General features: G+C 41.1%; 1 protein-coding gene across 2 annotated transcripts in view; it reads left to right on the top strand.

Annotated features, from left to right (window-relative positions):
* Positions 1-439: 439 nt before the first annotated feature.
* Positions 440-21,207, top strand: part of GPSM2 (G protein signaling modulator 2) — a 26,025-nt gene continuing 5,257 nt past the window's right edge. For both annotated transcript variants that reach the window (XM_058809059.1, XM_058809058.1), the window contains exons 1-9: positions 440-521; positions 10,324-10,639; positions 15,932-16,153; positions 17,209-17,344; positions 17,807-17,949; positions 18,418-18,541; positions 18,814-18,929; positions 19,910-20,065; positions 20,854-20,962. In XM_058809059.1, coding sequence (XP_058665042.1) covers positions 10,578-10,639; positions 15,932-16,153; positions 17,209-17,344; positions 17,807-17,949; positions 18,418-18,541; positions 18,814-18,929; positions 19,910-20,065; positions 20,854-20,962 — 1,068 coding nt within the window. In that variant the 5' untranslated portion in view covers positions 440-521; positions 10,324-10,577. The remainder of the gene's footprint in view (positions 522-10,323; positions 10,640-15,931; positions 16,154-17,208; positions 17,345-17,806; positions 17,950-18,417; positions 18,542-18,813; positions 18,930-19,909; positions 20,066-20,853; positions 20,963-21,207) is intronic.

Genomic DNA, 21,207 nt, shown 5'->3' with positions numbered 1-21,207 from the left:
CCCTTTCCCTTGTCACTCTAAAGCGTTTCTTTAGCTTATGCTCTAGAGAAAGATCACAAACTTTTTTCCCAATTTACTCTTCGTCCCCGTGTATCAAACACAATGCAATTAATCAGCAGCTCAGCATCAGAAACTGCATTGTTTCACCTTATCTGCAGTGGCTCGGGGCGGCAGTGGCGAGCTCGCAGCCTGTCTTTCCTACGGGCACCGGCGGTGCCGTTCCCGGCCGGGGCACAGCGTGACGGCGCCGCGGGGCCGCTGCCGAACGCTCCGCCCCGGCCCGTGCGCGCCGCCCGCCCATTGGTCCGTGCGGATGATGCGCCCGCGCCGGCCGTTGGCGGCCGCGCCCCTGGGGCCGGGCGCGCGCGGCGGCGATTGGCGGGTTCGAGGAGCGGCTGCGCGTGGGCGGGCGGGGCTCGCCGCCCCTCACGGCCCCGCTCGGCCCCGCCAGCCCGGCTCGCACCGCGCCGGCCCCTCGCAGCCCAGCTGGCCTCCCGCAGCCCCGCCGGCCCGACACACAGGTGAGCGGTGCGGCGGGGAGCGCTGGGTGGCAGAACGGGGGCTCTGAAGGCGGCCCCGAGCGGGGCGGTGTGTTGGGGAATGGAGCGGCGGTGCGGCCCTGGGCGAGCCCGGTGCCGTGTGCCGGCGGCCGCCGAGCGCCCGTGGCCAACAAAGGCAGGAGGTGCCGGTGCCCGGCGCGGGCGGGCTGTGTGCCGCGATCGCCCCGGAGGTTCTGAAGGGAGCCGGTGCCAGGAGGGCTGTGCATCGGCCGCCTTCGGGCACTTGTGTCGTGCTAACGAGATGGAAAAATAAAATGAAAGCATAAGGGCAGGAGCGAAACAGGCTGGTGAGAGAACCGGAACCAAAGAATCTGCGAGCATAACGCGAGGAGTGAGGTACACAGGGAGCAAGCTCTAAACTCGTGTTCGAGAGTTTGAGTTAGGCGTTGTGTTGTGGCATATCTAAACTCGGATTGTACCAAACCTGTATAGACTGCAGGTTTTGCTAGTGTAATTCCTGCCCTTCTGTTGCTTTTTCACTTTTTCAATGGAGGAGACAGTAAATCAGAAGCTGCTGTCTGTCCCCTTATTGACCTGATTGCCAAGACACAAATTTTACCCCACCCTGAAGCTGTGGCCTTTCTTCTGCTTTAGAAGCTGTTTCAGCCAAATGTTGTTCCTGTTAGGTTCTTGCCCGTGACTGCAGGGCTCATGTATCCTGGGTTGCCATGGAGAGCTGTGCAACCATCTCAGAATTTGGAAGAACGTGCTGAGTCTTGCATCTCAGAAAGATCAGTTAAGAGATTCTAGTCCCTGCTTAAATTTTGTCTGGAAACTTTGTGCCTCTTTTTAAGGTGATAATTCGATTAGACCTGAAAATGCTAGCAAAAAGACCTCCTCATAATACAGTCCTTCTAAATTAATTGCTTATATATATTTATAGTGTGTTAAAACTAATTTATAGGCCTGTCCAAGCGTTCCTTCTTACTAGTTTAATTAATGGTTAGCAAGTCTTCTGGACTGTGCATCCTTCTTCAGTAGGAAGGACTTTGTACTTCCAATTACTTCCTTATAAAGCTGGGACAAAACTTAACCTGAAATCTAAGACAGCTTCACTGGACTAAAAGAAACCTGTGTGTTATCAGTTGCTTTATTTAATACACTGTTGTTTAAACGCTCTTGTAACTCTTTCAAGCATCTTAAACCTGCTTAGGGTTGTACATTGCTGCTACTCTTGCTGCAGAATTACTTCATAAAGTGATGGTTCAAAGGTCAGTCTAAGTTTTGAAAAGCTTTTTTCTAAGAAATGCTCCTTGTCCATAGTTTTAACTACTGAACATAAGGGGATTTTTTTTTTGCATTTATAATTTTTTAGTTTCTCCTCATCTACCACTTTTAAAGTTTAATGGGCAACATATTTCTACTTGTCCTCCAGGTTTATTGTAGCCTTTGTGTGGTCAGTTTCACTTCCCACAATTAGTCCTGCCCAGATCAGTAACTACAGTCCTGCTTTCAGTAGCTTTTAAGGTTAACGTCTTCATGAACTTGGTTTTGTTTGAGGAGTGAGTGATTATCTTACGACTTTCTGAGGGATCAGCCTGTTACTGTTATCACTGCTCCTGCAAATAAAAGCAGAGAGAGGTACCCGGTGCCAGAAAAAATCTTAAACTTTTCTTTAGCCATTTAGTAGCAAGTCAGCTATACAAGGGATAATATCCAAAAAGGAAAAGAAGGTATTATTTTGTGGAAGACCACAATATTAGGAATGCAAAATACAGGAAAAGCAGAAGTGGAAGGACTGGCAAGAGATGGTCTGAAACACATACAGTGTTGAACAGATGATTAATGTCAAATGGTTTCTTGGGACTCAAATTTGGCCGTGTTTGAGGAATATTTTACTTGTTCATATAATAAAACTTATTTGTGTTATAGGAAAGAAAGCTTTCATTCAGCTGGGTTACAGGCAATATAAGCCACATGTAATTTATAAAGAAGGCTCTCTAAATCTATTATTTCTTCTTTATTTCTGTTTGCTATATTAATTTTCCTCCCATTGCCACGTTAGTATACTCTTAGGAGTTTTGTTCCTTGCCTGCAGCACTTTGGAGCCTGGACCTTATCTAGCTGGTTTGTTAGAGAACAGGATGTGCTACTGTGACCAATTCTATCAGTGCAATACTGCCTGTGCAGAGTGGATAAACTGGCAGTGGGGGCCAAGTGGGCTGCAGTCCAGTAGTCATCACACTGATGGAAGAAACTGCACTGAGGAGATTCTGAATAGATTTGCAGCTGCATCCCAAGTGTTGGAATGAATATGCAAAGCAATTTATAACTTGGCACCTCAAGAAGTACTGTTTTCCCTAATCTCCATAGGTGATGTGCTATAAATGCACTGTACCTGTCTGTAAGAAGCAAACAGTGTGAAAAAGCAACGCATTGCCTTCTCAGGGTTGTGTGTTCATCCTGCACCTCAGCTGTTGCAGGCTGTGGCTGTAGGCTCATCAGAGAGGATGTTAATGGGGGCTGAGGGGCACAGGGGATCACCACAGTGCTGCTGGCAGTGACTGCCATGGATCATTGCAGTTGTGTAGCAGAGCTTCTACCAGAGCTGCATCTGCTCCCTGCCAGGTAAAGCCGTGCTGGACTGGTGAGGATTGGCTGTGCTCAGTGGCTTCTTTGGCTCTGAATGAGCACCTCAGTGCCAGCTAGGGATTTTGAAACAGCAGCTGTATTGCTGCTACTGTGTCTTACTGCCAGTGATTCTAAGGATTATTATTATTATTTAATTTATAGAATTATAAGGTACCTTCTTCCATTTCTTTGTAAGATGCTTGTACAATATTTGTCTTCTTTCTTTTACATACCAGGGTCCCTTTTTAAGAGATTTCATAGGCGAAGAAGGAGCTAAGCTAGGTGGAACATGTTATTGGAGAGCTTTGTGATCAACTTGCTCTATCAGCTCAGTGCAAATAGCCAGCCTTTTGTGCTGAACCCTTCCTGTGTGGGGCTCTTTTATGCTGGATAACATGCTCCAGTTCCCAAACTGAAGGTAGCAGAGTGTCTGGTTGCCTGGGAGAGACCTTGTATATGTTCATTTGCATGATGAGATTGTCCCAAAGGAGCAGGGTTCAAATTTACCTTCAGAACTTGGTAACAAAACTGATTTATTGGGAATGATTTCAACTTCCACTGTGAATAAAAGGATTGCATACTGCTGTGTTGTGAACTCTTATTGCAGTCTGTTGTGGCACTTGTGCACTTAGAGTGCTTGAGTGCAAATCTCATCCCCAATTGAGGGAGATGTTGGAAAGAAGGCAGTGCAATGTTTGTTTTCAGTCTGTGAATGACAATTTGTAAATAAACCTGGATCTGGAATAAGAAAATGAAAAGGATAAGGAATCCTATACCTTGATGTTTCAAATATATGGAAAAATTCTGACCTGTTTTGACTGTGATCTTATTCTGTATCGTTCTTGTATCTGAAATCTTAATCTTGCTGCTTGTGGAATTAGTTTTCAGTTGCCTGGTTAGTTTTATGATGGGTATATTAGTTATGTTTTGCTTGCACTTCATGTTCTCCTTTCTTATTTTATCATAGTGTGGGATTCCCCTAGTTCAGGATTTCAGTAGATGGCTCACATTAAGTATCTGCAGGAGTGTCTGTATAATAAAATGCTTGTGGTTACTTGTGTTAACTGCACTGGCTTCTTTAACCTGCACACTGACAGTAATTATGTACATTCAGTAGCAAGCTGTTTGCCAGTTAAATACTGGTTCTCTTAGAAAAAGGAATAAGCAGGATATACAGAGTTTGAAAGGCTTGGCATGTTGCAGACCTTTAGCTTTATTTAAAGTCCCAAACCCTCCATTCAGCCAGGTACTCGACAAACAGAGGAAAAATCCTCCTGCTCTCCAGAATAGGGGGAAAGTGCACACAGGAAATGGCAGAGGGCAGGTGGAAATGCTCCTGCATTGGAGGCTCGTGTTCGCCTTTGCCAGAGCTGTGTGAGCCGGGCACCTGCAGCTGTGCCACCAGGAGTTCACCTGGGAAATGAAGGACACGAACCTTCTCTTACCCCTGATGAGAACCTACCACGAGCAGGGTCTGCTGGGTTTAGGCAACCAGTGAAATAAAGAAAACCCCAAACAAAAATTGGTGCAGACAGAGTGATAAATTCAATATCTCTATTGTTGCCATGTCTGTCATAACGCAGGGCCACATTAGCAATTAGGTAATGGATGTTGGACTCTGCTCTGGAGCGGTGTTCCTCTAGTTTCAAATCCGTGATTTCATTTCCAGCTGTGGGTGTGTTGAGAGCCTCACTTCATTTGAGCAAAATTTATCTCAGAAATTCTTGATGCCTGTCATTGTTGTGGGGGGGTTGTTTGTCTTTTTAAAATTAATTTTAAATATGGAGATGACTGTCTCATTGTTAGGATGGTTTTAAAGTTTTTTTAAAAATACAAATAGAGCTAGTGTATTTATATCCTGTAAGGTAGTTTTGGGGGTTTATGCAATATTTTCTTTACCTTGTTTCATACAGTTATTCATATTTTCAAGAAAATTTTGTGTACCTACTTGGGACTCTTTGGGACTGTTTTGGGGATACTTGTTCTCCTTTGTCACTCGGGGGGTTCTCTTTTTGTAGTCATAATTGTGACTAAGTTGGAGTAAACTGATGATTAAATTAAAATAATTGAACAGAAACCCTTTTTTAGATTTGGGTTTATGTACAGTGCTAGAAAGAAATTAGGGAAAGGAGTGAAGAAAAGAATCAGATTGCTCAGGAGTTTGTGACAGACAATGATAGTATTTGTGTAACTACACATTTAGCAATTATTTTAATTTTTGAGGAGAGTTGCCATGAGTATCTGAACTTCTATTATTGGTATTTTTCTGGTCTTTTATAACCTCTTCTGTTTTGCTGACCATCTGGAAAGACTGCTGGTTACTGAAGTCATTGGGTGTTGGGCATTAAGTGGCTAAAAAGGGAGATGGAATAATTTCAGAGATAATGGAGTCAAGTTTCCCTCCCTCACTCTAGTAATTCTTTTCTTTTGATTCACAAAAGGCAGTTAGCTCTGCACCTGTCAGTTCTGGTTACAAAATGCCTGTCTGGCCTTATGCTCTCAGTTACAATTTGGTGATTCTCTTTCTAGCAAGGAAATGATGGTTTTCTATATAAAAGATAGCTCTGTGCACCTCATTTGGGCAAAGGAGAGGAGCCCTCATATTCCATTTTCTATTGGAATAAGTGAAATTCCAGGCTTGTGGAGCAGTGGGTTGATAGGGTTACAAGTCAACATCACCTCTGGGCCAAAGCCAGTGCAAACCCACCCCTTCCAGCCATTTCAGGGCTGGCTGCAATATTCAGCAATGTGTCTAAGATTTGTGTGGGCCCATATTTATAAGTCAGCATGGTAAATATAGGTGGGGTGGAGGAGGAAGCATCTGAACCAAGAACATGAGATAGTGGTTTGATTTATTTGCAGTTTGACTGATGAGCCTGATGGCATGGGATGTTTAGGTGGGGTCTCTGCCCTGCTCTGTAGTGATACAGACTCTGCAGCATGAGCTCTGTCACTCGCACCTGGGAGGAGCAGCTCAGGAGCTGTGTATGAACTTCAGCTTTCCTCGTGTCCATTAATGTGTGATGTGAGCTGCAAAGGGCCTTGCATGCTGCTAAGCCAGTCCTATAAGAGAATCCCTGTGGTTTATTCTGGGGTTTTGTGCTCAGCAGAGAAATCCATCAGGAGATAAAGGCAGTATTTCAGAGCAGGCATTGCTCCACATCATCATGGTCCTGAATAAAACCTCAAATTCACCTCATCAGTGAGGGTGGTTTCTGTGTGCACTCAGCTAATCAGCTCTTGAACAGCTGTCAGAAGTGGTGCAGAGAGGAGTTTAAAATTGAGCTGCCAAGAACAACCACAGTGGTCTTACTACAGTTGTTTCTTGTGTTTGCAGGATCCGTTCTCATGACTAGTCGCTTGTACTGTGCTCAAGGTTTGGGAAAATTAGCTTTTGCCCAGCATGGCACACGTTTACTTAAAGGCTCATTGACAGGGGAATATATATTACTGCAGAAATGCTAATGATGATGCTGTTTACTATGTTAATAGTAAATACAATATTACACTTGATGGGAAATTTTAAGGCCTTTTGGTGGCTTATTTTAGGCTTATCCATTAATTCAGATAAATTTTTAAAATATCCTTGAATGGCATTGAAGACTAAAATAGAGAATGCTTTACTTCTGAGTGTTCCATGTGCTATTTGTGTTTACATGCTCTTTTATATTTTGAAGGTCTGAAGCCAAGCTGATCTCTGTATTTCAGTAATTGGACTGTTGGTATATTTTTTTATTGTTGTGCAGTCTGGTTCTTCATTCACAGGGTATGCACAGCTCTGTTTTATTTTTAGATGATCCAGTTCAAGCTTCTCTTCTTTTTTTCTTTTTTTTAACTCCTACCCATTCTGTAGCATCTTTCTGAAAGAAAATTCAAACTCAGTTCACCATTGGGAAATTTATCTTAATCTTGAAACAAGAAGTCTCTGTCACCAGTTTTTCTCAGGACATGCAGTTGGTGCAGTAGACCTGACTTTATCTGTACTTTCCTGTACTAGCTTTTGAGTCTCTCTGTCGGTGATGACTTGGCTTGGCAGATGCTCCTTTCCCACAGATTTGTGAGGAGTAGCAGATGGGGAGAGAAGGCATCCCTTGATCATCTCCTTTAGGGAAAGGCAGAAGGAGGGAGCTCTTTGATATTCCAGCAGCCCCCCGGGGACCACTCTGTCAGCTGCCCGGCCCTGTGACTGCACAGCAAACAAATCAAACTTCTCATCATCTGACAGGCTCCAAAAAAGAAGGTGTGGGTTGAGGAAAGGAGCAAATGAAGCTGCTTAAAATGTACCATTTTGAGGTGATGAAGGAGATTAAAACCATCTTCTCCAGCTGTATTGTGATCATCAGTTCTGTGTACTGCAAATAAATCACAGCATTGACTTTCTGAAAATTCTGATGAATTTTCACCTGTGCAGAAATGTGGTTTTCTGTCAAAATGAAAATAAAAAAATCTATTGTAGACATTCAGTGTAACTAAGAATTGCAAACTGATTAAATTTATTGTCTGCCATTGAGATAAAATTAATAGTATGTAATCAAATCATTGCTGAAGTGGAAAATGCCTTAAAAGAAAATGAAACACCTAGCTGGAAGCTGTTATAGCTAGAACTACTGGCTTGCATACAGGCTTTGGGGAAAGAAATAGCAACTTCTGTTTTATCACTGTCAGGAACTTGAAACATACTGATAGGAATTAAAAATAGGGAGCCTTGGTTTCTTCTGTAATTTTTTTTTGAGAGAGAGTGAGCCTTATTCCAGTCTTAGCATTTGTATCACTGATTCAGTGCAGGGATGTTAATGGAAGGTTGAGATGCACTTTCATCATGCAAACCCTATCTATATTCATATAGCTTCTATATAAATCTGTGATTTAACAGGAAAAAAATGAAAAGTGACTTTCTGGATGCAATAAGCACACTTTTTTAGACAGAGCATTGAATTGAGGCAAATTGTCTTTTATTGATGGCTTAATTGAATATCCTTTAGCTGTTTTTAGCCATGGTGAGTAATTATGGCTCACCATTTTCTCTAATAAAGAATTGATACAGTGCATGTTTTGTCTGTTGTAGGCTGTGAGGGGCTGTACATTTGATTGCCAAACCTCTGCCTTGCTTCATTTGATTTGGGGTGGTGAGGCTGATGTTTGTTTCTGTTTTGGTATCAAACAACTTTGCAATCAGTCACACCAGTTTAATTTCCCTCTTCTGAAGGAGACCCAGCCTTTTCTCTGTGGTCTTTTTGCTCCTACTTCAAAATAACAGAAAGCCTTAGGACTTCCTGTATCAAGTAAAATTGTGCATGTAAAGGTTGTGTGCATTCCCCACTCTACTTAACGTGATTTAGGTTTGGTTACTGATTACACGCTGGCGTGGCTGAAGGCGTAATTGACATCTAATGACTTACAGGTGGAGAAGGCAGCTAGGGAGAGCAGGCCCAGTAATTTGGGTTGATCTGTGATGATGATGATGATATGTTGGCCAATGTGGGTGTGTCTGTAGCACCCTCCCAAGATCAGGAATGTGCTGTATGGCCATTAAGGAGGGAAATAAACAGGAGCAGTGGTTCCAGCTCTTGGTGGCATCAGTCAGACGATGAGGACAGATGTGTAGCTCAAATACAGTGAAGCTATAAACAACTGATGTAAAATGTACTGCTAAAAATAACTGATACTTAAATAAACACAGATGTTTTGATGTACTTTTAAGTGTAACTTTTTTTTTTTAAATTAAAGTTGGCTTTTTATTTTTTAAAAAGCTTTTAAAATTATTCAGTTAATTACCATTACAGTAAAAATATACAAAAAAATTACTACAGTCATCATCTCATGATGTGCGTGTACCAGAGTACACACTTTTTACTTTGTGGTGCGTTCCTCTGTGGAAGAGAGCTTCCAAATCCCTTGGATTTACTGAGCAGCAGGAGTGCTGGAGGGCTGCTATAGCCTGGGTGGCTTAGGGCCATCTGCCTGTATGAGTTACCTGGGCTGAGGCTGGACAGACTTCTGCAGAGTGAATACCTGGGACACAGCCTGCCCAGTGTGTGGGCTGCAGGGCTATTGTAACCTCTGGGTGTCATGCTTCTTAATTGCAAAAATACACCCACACCCTCTTGTTGATGCCAAATAATTCCAGTGATGAGCATGGAAGGGCAAAATACTTGTTTAATTGGAAGAATGTGGGTAGTCTGTTTGAGGGCTGCTATCAAGGTAGAGTAGGATGGGAAGCATGAATCTTCACAGCTGGGACTTGATAAAGCTAATGAGAGGAAAAGGCATGGACTATATCGACAATTAAATATGCAAGTTTGCATATTCTTCTGATGACAGCTTTGAGCCTGAGCTCTGTTCCTGTCTTTTTGACACCTCTGCAGTCTCTTGATGAAATATGCATTTGTGAATTACACAACTCTATGTTTACTTGCAAAGGAAGGTAATATTAGTACTGAGGTGTAAATATGTCACCGTCTCTACTAAAAATATGTTTAAAAGTGGGTAAACTTTTGCTTTTCTGTTAATTTTTCCCAGCCAGCCCAAACATGTCCAATATTTATATGCTGGCTTCTGCAATCCCTTTGAAGCAGAGTTTGTAGCTCACGTTGCAGTGCTGCAGAATTTTTGAATAGGGAGCCAGTGTTAACACCACTTGCCCTCCAAACTCATATACCTCCCCCCTTTTCTTTTGGGAGCAGAGAGAAGAAAAGCAAATACAGAGCTTAAACCTTTGCTGGCTGCTGTGCTTACAGTATTACAGGTGGGACAGTCTCCAGAGTGGATGATCTGCAGATGGGATTGTGCCCACCAGTTCTGACTGCTGTGGGCCCTCAGCTGATGGTCAGGGTTTCAGGGGCAGTGTTTACATGTAAAGCACTTTGTGATCTGTTCTGTATTATGCCTTTCATTCTGTAGTTTTCATCCTTTAAGGTTTTTGCCTGGAACTTCATGAGACCAGAAAATACTAAAAAGGGTAAATTCTTCAAAGTGTCCAAGAGAGTGTTGGTTTTTGTTAAACCTCTTTGGCTTTCTCACTTGCCTACAGCAATTGCCATGTCTGTGTGGAAGGCTTTGGCTCTGCCTTTAAGTTCTTCGAATGACGTTTCCTGCTTCGTAGGAGCAGTGTTATGCTTTTACATCAGCTGCAAATGCTGATGAGTTATTAACCATGAGACTTCAAGGCAAGCATCTTGTGTTCCCTTTGCAGAATCGAGGCTGAATGGAGCTTAAAGGGCCACAGATGAAAGAAAGAACATGAACATTTCTGAAGGTGTGAGATGTGTCTGGCAATGACCTCCTTACCTCAGTTATAAAGAAGAGTTTTTCTACGGGAGCTTAGGATATCTTTACTCCAGCTTCGTAATATACTAACTGGAATGGTGCTCTGACAGCAATTCCCCATAATAAAGCACTTACCCTGCTACAGAACAGCATTTCCTTCTCTACTGATAATGTAACTCCATGGCGGAAAAGAATGTTTTGATAAGCATGCCTGAGGATCGCTCCTTTCACGTGAGATACAGGTAAGACTTACTCTGGTAATTTTGCTGTAAATTAGTAAGTGCTGTCAATAATAGAAAGCTAAACAAGTTGCAACAAATAGCTTGATATCTCTGCTAATAGTGTTATTGAAATTCAAAATTAAACCCTTTTTTTTTCTTCATTTTTGAACAATGAAAATTCACTTTTGTTATGTAGCAGATTATATTAGTATGATTAAATGATTGTATAGTATTGGAACTTGCATGGTAACAGAATAGTACATTATTGCCTGCATTTCTTTGTAGTTGGGGTAGAATGATATGAAGTATGGTAATAACTGCTCCCTCTTTTAGCTGTTGGGCTACCTATGCAAAATGCTGACTTTTGTCTGCTAAAGTTCTCTGTACTTGGCCCATTATTGTTTTTTTTCTGAATGACAAAGTATTTTCCTTGCTTAAAATAAAGAGGTTTGATTGATAGATGGAAACTGCTGTGGTGCCTTGCACTCAGAAGTACTGTTCTTGCAAGTGAAGAGGATATGGGATTTCCCTTCTGAGAACTTTTATAACTTTTCTTCTGAATCCCCTTTACAGACCTGGGACAATGTGTTAGCATTTCAGACTCGCTCTAATGGAGCTGAACTACAGGAGCATTGTGTAGTGCATGGTGTTTGGAAGGGTAAATCTTGCAGTTCATTCAGTAGGAAAGGACACTGGAAGACTGAAATGATTGTTTAAAAAGAAATAAAAAATGTGGTTCTTGTGTGCTCCCCCCACCCCTACCCTGATCATCCTTTCTTTGGAGGCCTTTTCCTCACTAGCTAACAGCAATAAGGCTTTTAACCTGTATTTGTAAGACAGCACATGTCAAATATCAACAACAACAATATTCATGACCTTATTAAACTTCTGCAAGAACTATAATCTGATTCACATTTAAAAAACATGATGGCAAAATACTTTTAATTTAAAAAAATACTAAACTTTCCTAAGACTTTGAGAAATTAACAATTAATTCAGTATACTGACCTGGAACTTTATGGTGATATTGATAGCTATAATGTGGAAATATTTTATTTTGTTGGAGTTTAAAATTTAGTGCAGGAAATAAAAGGTCATAAATTACTGGGGAAGGAGTTACCAGTTTTTTTTAAAAATGACTTGCAGGTATTATCCCAGGCTTGTTTGGCTGTGACTGCTCTGGCATTCCATTAGAACTGATTTTAAAGAAGTTGGAGCCCACTCCTAAGGAAAGGCTTTACTGTGGGTCTGTTTCTGACTGTGCAAGTGTTTCTTTCTCCCCACAGTGGTTCATCAGTATCACTTTGGCAGTTATAAAAATGTTCATGCTGACGGAAGGCGGGTTTTTTTTTGTTTGTTTTTTTTTTTTAGTGACTGAAAATAAAATGCTAATGTTACTTGATTTGTATGAGTAAATGGGTGAATATTTGTAGAACTTCCTTCTTTTGGTCTGCTAAATTCATACACCAAAACCTTGTAAGTGCTTTTATCCTGACTGGAGCAAGAGAAGACAGAATTCAGGGTGTGGTTTGTGTGTGAGCTGTTTGTTTCTAAGTTTGAAGAAGCAGTGCTGCAGTGGGGCTGTGCTGAGCTGTTTGCAGTGGTGGTGTGGAGGTTTCTGCTCAGGGGGAGAAGGCCAGAGTAAGGGCAGGAGTCAGGAGTGGTGAGTCAGCTTTATTGCAGTGTGCTTCATTACAGCCAGCTTCATTACAGGATGCTGTGGCACTGCTGGTGCTGTGCATCCAAACTAAAGACATGTCATGGGGATGTTTTATCTCTAGGTGTGTTATTTGTACCAACATGTTTCATGGCAAATTGATGACAGCTGTGTATCCCCTCAAAAGCAACAAGCTCTCTTAGTAGGAATTGTACTGAGTAAAACTAAATTGTGTTTAGAGATTGTAGTAATCAGGGAGTGTTACTACCTTCTTCCACTGACTTAATTCTTACCCCTTTTCTTGTTCTTATTGTGAGATGAGAACAGCTGAAGCAAGGGAGACAAAACCAAGGAGGCAATTTGCTTAGGGTTTATATTCATAGAAATAATAAAGGTTAAAAATAGAATGTGAAAAAAGGTCAGAGAAGAAGGAGGTGGGGGTGGGAAGAAGAAAAATAAAAATACTGGGGAGCCAGGCAGGAGGAAAAGCTTTGAGGGCCAGATAAGGATGAGGTAATTTTACAAATGAGAAATTATTCAGGAGATGCCAGGCAGTTATAGACAGCATAGCAAAATGAAGCCCTGTGTGAGCATTTTCAAGTAATGTCTGAGAGAACCCTATGCTGTTCAGCAGGAACAGAATTGCCTTAGAAGTGCACAGATGAATGGGGCTTGTTCTCTTCTCCTCTCTGCAGATTCAATGTATCTCTTGTTGGGCCACTGGGTGTTGAGTAAATAATTCCGTTCAGCCCAGGGAACAGAGAAAGTAATGTCATATTCTCCTTATAACTATTTAATGACTTCCTAAAACATTGATAAGCTGGCCCTGTCTAGTCTGCCAAAGTGCTGTTTAACCATTAGCAGTGACAGCTGGAGAACACCTACGTAAATCCTAAAGAAACCCACCAAACCAAAACAAAAAAAAAGTGTTAATTTGCATAAGAGTCCTTTAAGTAGCAGAGATGGGAAAAAAACAAATACAAACCAAAACCAAACCTCTTCTGAATCCAGTTTTGGTACTCAATGGAAAAGCCTCAGAAACTTTTAAAATAACTGAGTGATTTCATAGCTCTTACATAACCTGAATAAAATATTGAGTGCAGGCAACTGTGGAAATAAATATTTAATTTTCTCTGTTCTATTTTGGTGTAGCTTATTTAGATTTTGAAATGGTAGGTCAGAAGGAATGGATCCAGATGGAATTAAAGTTTTAATTTGCTGTATAGATTCTAGCAACCTCTTTACACAGCCTCTCAAGAGTTGTGTAATTTTTGCGTTCTTTTTTTACTCAAGCAATTATTAATTCTCATTTTCATTTACTTCCTGTAGTTCTGGTTGAATTTAAACACTGTAGTAACAGCTGATTTTCATCAGTCTGAGTATAAGCCATTTGCTTCTTAGTTGTGTTCTGTATGAAAGACCCCACATCTTTCATTTTTATAAGTTATACTAAATCTAGGGTTGTAAAGTCAAATGATTGTATTTCAGATTCCCTGATGAAACGGTAATGCTGTCTTGGCATTTGGCATTTTTAGGTGTGGTGTGAAATCAGATGAATGTAGTCTCTCAAGGGGGGCTGCCATACTGCAGCACTCTGATATTGCCCTTGTAGATTTTTACCTGCTTTTTCTTCACAGATTATGTTGCTGATGTCCCACAGTTAATATAGAATAAATTCACTTACAGAAGCAGAGTCCAGTGTAACAATTTCATTGTTATGTCACACACACATTTTGCTGGAAGTTCTGCTCTTTTTAGCCATTCAAGCAAAAATCCAAGGAGTGTGGCTGTGTAGTGGTCCCAGTCTGCACTGAGAAGCAGCACATTTTCCAGCTGTCACTCTAATTGGACATGTCAGTTAACATGAGGTGCCCGGAGAGAACCTCTTGGGATAGGATTAAGATTACCCAATGAAGTGTTTTAAGTCTTAAACCTTCAGTTGCTGATGGTGTCATCATTTCTGCCTTGTACTTAATTGTACTTAATCATTTCTGCCTTCTTCTTTCTTACATTCCACACATGAACAATGTCATGAGAGCCAGGGGGTGTGTTGTAGCTAACAGGAATGCTCTAACTTCTCTGAGGAGAGTTTGCAAACCTAAAAATCCTGCGTGTGTTATGGATCTCCAGCCTGGAAAGTTGGGCTTGGCAAGAGCTTCATGCTGGAGTTACCTTTTGCTGTCAGCATCTTTAGCAGCTACCAAACAGAGAGTGCTTTTTGTTGCAAAAGGTAACCATGTCAGTCATCTCGCTGTGCTTAAGCTGTGGCACCTCAAAGACCAGCAGGTATGGTAGTGTTTTGTGTTTTGTATTGTACTTGTGATCCCAACTCTTCTAGCGCTTTGGAAGTCATAAGATTTTTCAAAAATATTTCCTTCCTGTTCAGATTTGAGTAAAAGTTTGTATAATCTTTTTTTTTTCTAGTTTAAGAAAATAAAGAAATGTATTGTAGTTATGTTAAAAACTTCATCACTATGTCAAGTCAAAAGAGGTTTCGTCTGGTGTTTCCACTAAAATAACTTCTGCAAAAGCCAGCATTTGATTGTCCACTCTTTGGCAACATTAGCATGTACTTTTTCAGCTATTACAGAATGTCTCTTACTGGGTTTTAATTTTGAAAAAAAATCTTTAAAAAGTAAAATGCTGACATTTTTGCAAGCTTTTTAAAATGCATGTATCCTGGAAAAGCTGGAGAACCATAGTGCTTCAAGATTGGGACCTGGAGCTGTTGTCTTTCTCATCTTCCTCTCCCCTGCCTCCCTCGCATCTCAGAACCAGAAAGTAGGAAATGTTTGGCTAAAATTGTTAATACTTACTGATACGTTATGTTTTGTACTCCTGAGCTCACTGGGGCAAAGAGGCACGTAAATGCCACTGTAGTTTTCTATCAGCTTCTTTGTTCATGTTCAAAATGTATTATTCTACAAATTCATTAATGATTGCTGTATTTTGTACCTGTATAATTGCACAATTACTTGTTCATAAAATTAAAAACTATTCCAGTGGGTTCTGGAACAATGGTGTATCGGTGAAGTACCTTGAATTTACATACATTTTGTCATTAATTGAATCTAGATATTTTTTCTTACACTGAGAATTTTCACAGCAGTGGTAGTATAAGAAACTAGGTGCCAAAGAGCATCAAATTACAGAAGCAACAACTTGCAGAAAATTAGTCAGTCTTTGATACACAGAATATTCTAATTTGATTTTTTCCTGTGAATCATTTTGCAGGTTACTGTGGCATCACCCTAAAAATCTGAAGTGCTTCCATTTGTCAGAATCAGTATTTGTCAGTAATAGCTTGATTTCTAGGTAACTTTTCTGAAATTATCTAGATGGTGAAAACAGTTTTTGAACCCTTCAAGTGCTGCCTATGGACAAAGCAGTGTCTGGTTTCCTCTCTCAGACTGAAAAAATAAAAAATTGTAGCTGTTTGTTCAAATGTTATTTTGCTCCTCACCATCGAAATTGTCATTTCCATTTCAGCCTTGGTTTCTATATTACTCTAAAGCAAAGCTCATTGGTTGTGGTGTGTTTAGGATTCCCTCTCCTAAACAGATAGAGGCCTTCTGATAAAATAATGCCATGTCCAGAGCTCAGGTGCTGCACAGTGTGACACTTGGAGTGACTGCTGGCCTTTTGTCCCTGTGCAGGATGGAGGCTTCCTGCCTGGAGCTGGCTCTGGAGGGCGAGCGCCTGTGCAAGGCAGGAGATTGCCGGGCCGGGGTCTCTTTCTTTGAAGCTGCTGTGCAGGTTGGGACTGAAGATTTACGAACCCTGAGTGCTATTTACAGCCAGCTGGGCAATGCCTATTTCTACCTGCAGGAATATGCAAAGGCCTTGGAATATCATCACCACGATTTAACTCTTGCAAGGTAATTGTTCCTGGTGCCATCCCATTCTGGGAGACACGAGCAGCTGCCTGCTCACTGTCCTGCCAAACCCTGCACTAATACTGGCTAATGAGTGAACGTGGTGTGGCACGGGGCTGGGGGCCTGGCAGGTCACTTGGGTGCCCTCTAACCTGGCAGCTAATACTTGGTCTAGCACCATAATCCCACAACTGACTGAGGCCTCACCAGGTTTCTGGATAATTAAATGGCTGCTTTAAATCCACCCTTTCTTTACCCTTTCATGTTTCTAAAACTCAGTGCTTCTAGTTCTCCATATTGTTGAGCTGCTCTCTTGTTTACTAGACAGAACTCCCTAATGTTTATCTGTGTAAAACTCATAATGTAATACTGTGAAATCTAAACCCTATACCTTTCATATGCTGTTTATGTATCTGACTTTTACTGATTTGTATAGGTCCAGTGAAAGGCACAGGCATACTTAACCTCAAATTGGCATAAATCTATTCTTCCTCCTGCCTTACCTCGCTCCTGTGCTGTGATCTTGGGGCATTTGTTTTGTTGTGTTGTTGCCCAGGTATGACAGTGTGAGTGTTTCAGTGGCAGTCTCTTGCCTTAGTCTCATTTAAAATGTAGAAATGAAGCAGTGCCGCGAGCTGCAGAGGAGACTGTAAGTCTTAAGCCTTACAGTTAAGTGTCTTGTTAAGTTAAAGGAGATTTTTACTTAAAAGGAGATGGTCAAGTAAAACACAAATGCAGTTTAACCTCTCTTTCTAATGTTGGAACTGTCTTTCTAAATCATCTTTCAAGAATTTTCTCTCTGTTCTCTTCTTAAAAGATGTGAATTTAAGAAATAAATGTTGAGCAGATGATCAATACCCGTAGCTGGCTAAACAGCACTGACAGAAGATGTCTGTAACCACAGACTGAACAACGTTTGATTGCATTTCAGCTATAAAATGAACTGAACACATTTACATTTACATAGTTGTTGTCTCTTCACAAATTCATGTCATTCTCTCCCATACATTGGTTTAAATGATCCACTGTTTTCTGGTACTTAATTGCTGCTATTTTAGGACGATTGGAGATCAACTGGGAGAAGCTAAAGCCAGTGGGAACCTGGGCAACACCTTAAAGGTCCTTGGGAATTTTGAAGAAGCTATCGTTTGCTGTCAGAGACATCTGGATATTTCCAGAGAACTTAATGATAAGGTAAGAATTGTGCAGGAATTTGGATGGAAAGTGCTAACACACATTCCTGAACCCGGTGGTACTGGTAAGGAATCTGCACCTTTCAGAGGGAAATAGTGAATATTCAAATTTTTCCTCTAGGCAGCACAAATCTATTAGTTGGAATACAGTTGTTTGTACCTGGAAGACTATAGGTCCAAGTTAAATATTACTCTATTTTGTGGTGGTTTTGTTTGTTTTAAATTTAGATTTTAATGGTAATTGACCTCAAGAATGTGTCTTGCTCTTCAAAAAGAAGTAGTATGCAAAACAATTGGATTGGGGGCTATGACTGGGTAGGTGATAATATGTTCAGAATGAGCAGAGTAGTTATTGACAAGTAGTTAAGGAACTTTTTTCCCATCTATGGATTGTACAAATAGTTGTTGTGACAGAAAACTTTGAAGCATGAAATTTTAATGCCTTCTTTTATTTCTGGTTCAGGTTGGAGAAGCAAGAGCACTGTATAATCTGGGAAATGTATATCACTCTAAAGGGAAAAATGTAGCTAATGCTGGGACCCATGATCCAGGGGAACTTCCAGAGGATGTGAAAAATGCTTTACAGAAAGCTGCAAAGTACTATGAGTAAGTAGGAGCTTTAAGTGTTGGGGGCTGGGAGGATGTGATCATGTAGTTCATGAGAATGTGGGAGATCTGCAGGGCCATGAGCTATGGAATGCTTCTCTGCAGAACTGAGGTACCTGTCAGTTTGGTGTTTTCAACATGCACTGGTTTTTATCCTGCCCTCACTTGTACTGTACCTGACAACCCTTAGTTAGAAACCAGGCTGAGACAACAGGACCTTGTTACACCTGTGTAACTAGAGGAGAGCACACTGGCTTGAGTTAGAATGCAGGGGAGTTTGGTAGCTCACTGAAAGTATTTCTTACTCAGATTCATGGTTATTTAAAGGCCATTAAAATAGGCCAAAGTAGAATATCTCTGCCTTTTCCTTTATATAAGAATTTTTAGAATTAGTATTTAAATGACTGTGAGAAAAAACCCAAACCATTTAAAAGTCACTATTCTCCTTCTCACTCTCCCTCAAAACAGGGAAAACCTGTCAATAGTAACAGAGCTGGGTGACAGAGCAGCACAAGGACGTGCCTTTGGAAATTTGGGAAACACACACTATCTTCTGGGCAACTTCAGGAGTGCAGTTTTAGCCCATGAACAGGTACAACGATGTGCTAGTAATGAATTCTGTTCTAGCAGAATATCAGGTTGCTCCTGACTTTTAGTGCATGTGTTGTGTGCTGGATCTTGTTGCAAGCTTTTTAATGCAGGTTTTAAATCTTAATGGCATAAACTTCAAGTTTGGCTGTTCTTATATTATCATAGCATTGTTGTTGACCTTAAGAATGCAATTTTTTCTTGCATTTCTTCATGCAAGTGTATGTTACAAAGTATAAAGTGGAGTAACTAATGCAGCTATTTCACATTTTTAAGCGTCTCCTCATTGCAAAAGAATTTGGTGATAGATCAGCAGAAAGAAGAGCATACAGCAACCTTGGAAATGCCTACATATTCCTGGGGGAATTTGAAACTGCTGCTGAATACTACAGGTGAGTGACTGCTGACAAACACAATTTATATCTCTTGTACAGTTTACTTCTGTCGTGCCTGATACTGTAGCTCACTGTGGAACAGCCACTGCTTCAACACATACTTTAGAAAAATTTCCATTTGTTTAGCAAAGAAATTTTTCCTTTGTTGTTTAACTGTTCTGGTTCTCTTAAGGGAGGGGCAGCATTAATGCTTTTTATTTTTTTAACTCTTTTGCTATTTTAAAGAGTTTCTTTGCAGTGCTGTAGACGGACATCTTTCACTGCTAGGCATTTATTGCCATTATTCTAGAAGCAGGCATTACTGTCTGAGCTCTTAGTGAGTGCTGGAATGATGTGAGCAGCTTTCCTACCCTGAGATGGGTGGCTGCCTCAGGTGTGCTCACCAGCTGAGAGAGCTGGTGCACAGCAACATCAGTTTACATCTTTAGTCTGTATTTTCAAGCCAGACTTGTCTTGATCTCTGCACCACTAAGCAGTTACTGCTGTACCTGGGAAAGTAAAAGCTTGGCAAAGATACAGTATAGGTGTTATTAGCATCTGACTGGGATTTCAGAGCACAGCATTTCTTAGGGAGAAATGCCTCTGTACTGAGCAGATCCCTCTGAGCCCTCAAATTCTTCTTGCCCAGCACAGCTCAGCTGGTTTGGTGAGTACAGGCTTGTCCTGCCCATTCTGATGGAAAGTAGGAAAGTAGGTATTGTAACAGTGCGACCTCAGGGAAACTCCTACAAATTATTAATGGAGCAGTAAATTAAATGATGCTGTTTGAGGAATCAGCCTGCTCTCTAATGAAGTAGGTTGCAGTGGAGGGAGGACTTTAGAAGTGTGAGATTGTAAGGGTTTACAAGATAGTAATTTAATAGTCAATAATTTGCTGCCTGCTGCCCCAATTTGTTGAAGTTGTGTAACAGATTTTCAGTTGTGCAAGTGCACTTCTGAAAGCTTTTCCTTGTGGTGGTTTCTGACCTCTCCTGCAGGAGGACGCTGCAGCTGGCTCGGCAGCTGAAGGACAGAGCTGTGGAAGCACAGGCCTGCTACAGCCTGGGGAACACCTACACTCTGCTGCAGGACTATGAGAGAGCCATTGATTATCACCTCAAACACCTTGTGATTGCTCAGGAGCTACATGACAAGTAAGCCCTAAGAGATTCTTTCATGTGTGTGTGACACTCAGAGCAAATCCTGTTACCTTCAGCTCCACTGGCATTGTTCCCCATGTGACAGCTGCATTCATGTGAATTCCCCCAGTGCTGGGCTTTGGTTTTCATATGGAAAACCAAAATTACTCATAATGGTATTGCAGCTAATGAGCCTGAGATGAAAGACAAATTGATGAATGACTCTTTCTGCATCATCTCCTGTCAGCAAGTCTGTGTAAATTAGGGAAAAGCAGATCTTTCTTTCATGAGTTCATTATAATAATTCACCCTACTTTCATAAGAATCTGTGTTCTACTTGTCCACAAGGTAATAATCCAGGAAGGGATGGGGGAAAGAGTAACACAGCAGCAAGTAATGTTTGTATTACAGTACTGATTTCTGAGGCCTTTTTTATAGTGTTGGGTGCAACCATAATTTTTTGCAACATTTAAATGTACCTGTTCTTAAGTCACTAAGAATACAGAGGACTAATAAGTCATGCAAACTGAGGAGGAACAAAGTAGGTTATACAATGTCCCATGCTTACAAAACTAACTTGTTTGCTGTGAGCTTAAAAATTTAAAAAAAAATTAAATTTGTTCATATTTATTTATAACCAGATCACACTCCTTAAATACAATATTTAATATATTGGGGGTAGCATGGTCTCTGATAATTGCCTCCATTTTTTTAGCCCAGCAAATTACTTTGGCAGTACTATGAAAACCTGACCTCTGGTGTTCAGCAGGTAGAGGTGTAATTGAAGTGTGTGTTGTTTTCAGAATTGGGGAAGGAAGAGCATGCTGGAGTTTAGGGAATGCTTACACTGCCCTGGGAAATCATGACCAAGCCATCCATTTTGCAGAAAGGCACCTGGAGATTTCAAGAGAGGTATGATTTTCATACTCCCACTGTGCTGGCTCTTGGTTTTTGCTCTTGCTCCCAGAGGTTTTATGGAGGTGTGAGTTTGAGTGATGGAATGCATTTTCAATTATTCTACAGACAGCTGATTCCACGTTATTTCAGCCAGTCAGCTCCTTTGTCCTAGTGTCACCACTCACAATGGTGTCATGGACTCCCAAGTTAGTGGCCAAGCAGAAATTATTTTAGGCTTTTCTATGTTACCTGTTAGTTGT

The sequence above is a fragment of the Ammospiza caudacuta genome, chromosome 7, assembly GCF_027887145.1.
Source record: "Ammospiza caudacuta isolate bAmmCau1 chromosome 7, bAmmCau1.pri, whole genome shotgun sequence".
Lineage (NCBI taxonomy): Eukaryota > Metazoa > Chordata > Aves > Passeriformes > Passerellidae > Ammospiza > Ammospiza caudacuta.
Note: the sequence above shows the minus strand (reverse complement) of the source record. Positions and strands in the feature narration are given on the sequence as shown.